The following is a 2,611-nucleotide window of genomic DNA, read 5'->3' on the forward strand; positions in this document are numbered from 1 at the left end:
TTCTGACCCGCCTTCATTAACTGACCCGTCCTGCATTAACTGACCCGTTCTGACCCGCCTTCATTAACTGACCCGTCTGCTTTAACTGACCCATTCTGACCCGCCTTCATTAACTAACCCGTCTCTGCTGAGGGTTTAACTGTTCAACACATTAAAAACTGAAACTGTCTGTGTGCTGCACAGGTATAGATTTATCGTAGTTTTCTCAACAACTGATTTTGTTTTTCAGTAAAATTATTTAGTTTTTGGACAAACTTCCTTTAAAACTTTAACTTTAAAATCTTGTGAAAGCGACGACCCGCGTCTGTTTCCTGTTTCCTGTTTTAATAAAACAGCTCTCAGCTTTCGATGCCTGAATCTTGTCGGTCCTCTCAGGTCCGGTCGAGTCGGCAGAGTTCGGTTCCGGTGAGGACGCTCTGGCCCGAATCCGGCGGCTCATCGCCGAGGGCGGCATGACGGCGGTGGTGCAGCGGGAGCAGAGCACCACCATGGCGTCCATGGGCGGGTTCGGGAACAACATCATTGTCAGCCACCGGATCCACCGCGGCTCGCAGACCGGCCCCGGGGCCTCCAGGCCGGCTGCCGACCTTTCCTCGCAGCCCCTCCTCCTGGCCCCGCCCATCTGGGGCCCCTCGGTGCTGCGGGGCCCCCCGCCTCCGACCCTCTCGGTGACGGTGGACATGGACGACGTGTTCGACGGAGGACGGACGGATGACGACTCCCCGCCGGGTCCTTCATCCTCCTCCCTGCTGCTGTCGTCCCCCTCCTCCTCATCATCTTCCTCCTCCTCTCACAGCCCCCTCCCCGGCAGCGAAGGGGGGCCGAACAGTTACCCTGGTGACCCCTACAGCAGGTAGTCCTCTGATTGGCCAACTCCTCAGAGCCTTAAAGAAATGGGTGCTGCCTGTCTGACCCCTGCCTCCTCTTCCTCCCTGCTCTTCGTTACACATCTGAACCCAAACGAGATCATTCCTCATCAGAGTTTCCACCTGATGGGCTGACATCTTGGAGGAGGGGAGGAAGAGCGGGGGTGACAAGGGGGAGGGTTTCCTCACACATTTCCTAAAACATGCTGCACTTGGTGCCATGAGACGCTGAACTCGATGTGAAGTCGTGACGGAGCGTGTCTGTGTTGTCTGGACTGAAGTCTCAAACCAGGAAGGGGGGGGGACATTGGACACTAGAGGACAGAAATGACTGCAGACTGAAGGGACGGAGGGGACAAACTGAACCTCATCAGACAGAGACAGAGTCTGTAAACAAGGGGAACCATTTCCTGTCGGGGGTTTGAGGGGGAGCAACAAACTGTTCCACCCCCCCGCCCCTAAAAACACACAGTTGCACTACAGTGTGTTTGGTGCTACATGAGGCCTGAACAGGTGTGTGTGTGTGTGTGTGTGGGTGAGATGTTTTTAATGAATGACTTTCATCCATCATGTGTGAAAAAACTGTATTTATGTGTAAAATAACCTCCTTTCCACTCATGTCTTTATATTTTCCTTCTCATGATCCGGATCAAAGGTTCTCCAGACGTTCTGCAGGTTTTCTGTCTGAAGACCAGTGGAGAACAGAATCAGTTGTTTCAGTCCTAAAGTAAACATGATCTGGAAGTCGTGTTTTTAGGTGAATGGAAACATTCATGTGGCCACGAAGGAGCAGAACTCCAGTTTTCTGTTTTCAGCTCCTCAGGTAAAGAAACGAGAACAGATGGAGTCTTTGTTCCTGATTCAGATCACAGGCAGAACCCACAGAAACTGGAGAACCGCTGACAGGAACGTCTGGATCGTTAGAAGGAATAATAAAGGAACGGACTGCTGCAGCTGACGGTTCTGTTGGGTTCTGTTGGGCTCCTGGAGACCAGAATAAACCCTCAGAAACCTTCTCTGCAGCAGCCCGAGCCGGGTCCTGGTTCTGACCCGGTTTGTTTCCTCCACAGCGGTTAAATTATGGACTGATCTCGCCTGGTCACGTGACTGATTGTTGGTACGACCTCAAACATCAGGCGCCGGTCCAAAAGGTACCGAAAGATGCTGGAAGGACCTTCAGCCCACAAAGCATCATGGGAAGTTTAACCAGACTTGAGCCGAATCAGGCTTTGAGTTTCAAAGAGCAGCAGAATGAAACCTGAACCTGGTTCTGAAGAAGCAACAACTGGACCACCGGTTCTGGTGGGTGATCTGCAGGTTCTGGGTTCTGCCCGAACTGTCAGACCCGCCTGAAGCTGCTGGAGTTCCTGGTACCGAGTCGATGAAGCAGCAGCTGTTCCTCCTGGCTTTACTTGATCAGTGAACATTTTAGAACTGTAACGTGTGTGTGTGTGTGTGTGTGTGTGTGTGTTCGGGTTGTGGAGTGAAAACCTGCAGAACGGTACCGCTGTGGACTTCAGACGAGATGTAATTAAAGAACTTTGAGTTTCTCTGAGATCCTGAAGATTTTCTTTTCTTTCTGAAACCATCGAAGGAAAATAAGAACATGTCTGATGTAAGAACACTCAGGGGGTCGTAGATTAAAAGCTGAAAAAAACCACCGACTGCCGCTCACTTTGTTTCACACACGCTCTTATTGTGAAAATCCCACCTCTAACAGGATCAAACAGGAAGTCCAGACTGAC

At 51.3% G+C, this 2,611-nt stretch overlaps 1 protein-coding gene across 3 annotated transcripts in view; it reads left to right on the forward strand.

The window, feature by feature from the left end:
• Positions 1 to 2,524, forward strand: part of ambra1b (autophagy/beclin-1 regulator 1b) — a 16,864-nt gene extending 14,340 nt beyond the window's left edge. For 2 of the 3 annotated variants that reach the window (XM_017439861.3, XM_017439862.3), the window contains one exon: positions 376 to 2,524. In XM_017439861.3, coding sequence (XP_017295350.1) covers positions 376 to 857 — 482 coding nt within the window. In that variant the 3' untranslated portion in view covers positions 858 to 2,524. Of the gene's footprint in view, positions 1 to 2; positions 352 to 375 lie in introns of those variants that run through there. The other variant, XR_005233736.1, reaches the window with a different exon arrangement.
• The last annotated feature ends 87 nt before the right edge of the window (positions 2,525 to 2,611 follow it).

Source organism: Kryptolebias marmoratus, linkage group LG11 (genome assembly GCF_001649575.2).
Source record: "Kryptolebias marmoratus isolate JLee-2015 linkage group LG11, ASM164957v2, whole genome shotgun sequence".
Taxonomy (NCBI): domain Eukaryota; kingdom Metazoa; phylum Chordata; class Actinopteri; order Cyprinodontiformes; family Rivulidae; genus Kryptolebias; species Kryptolebias marmoratus.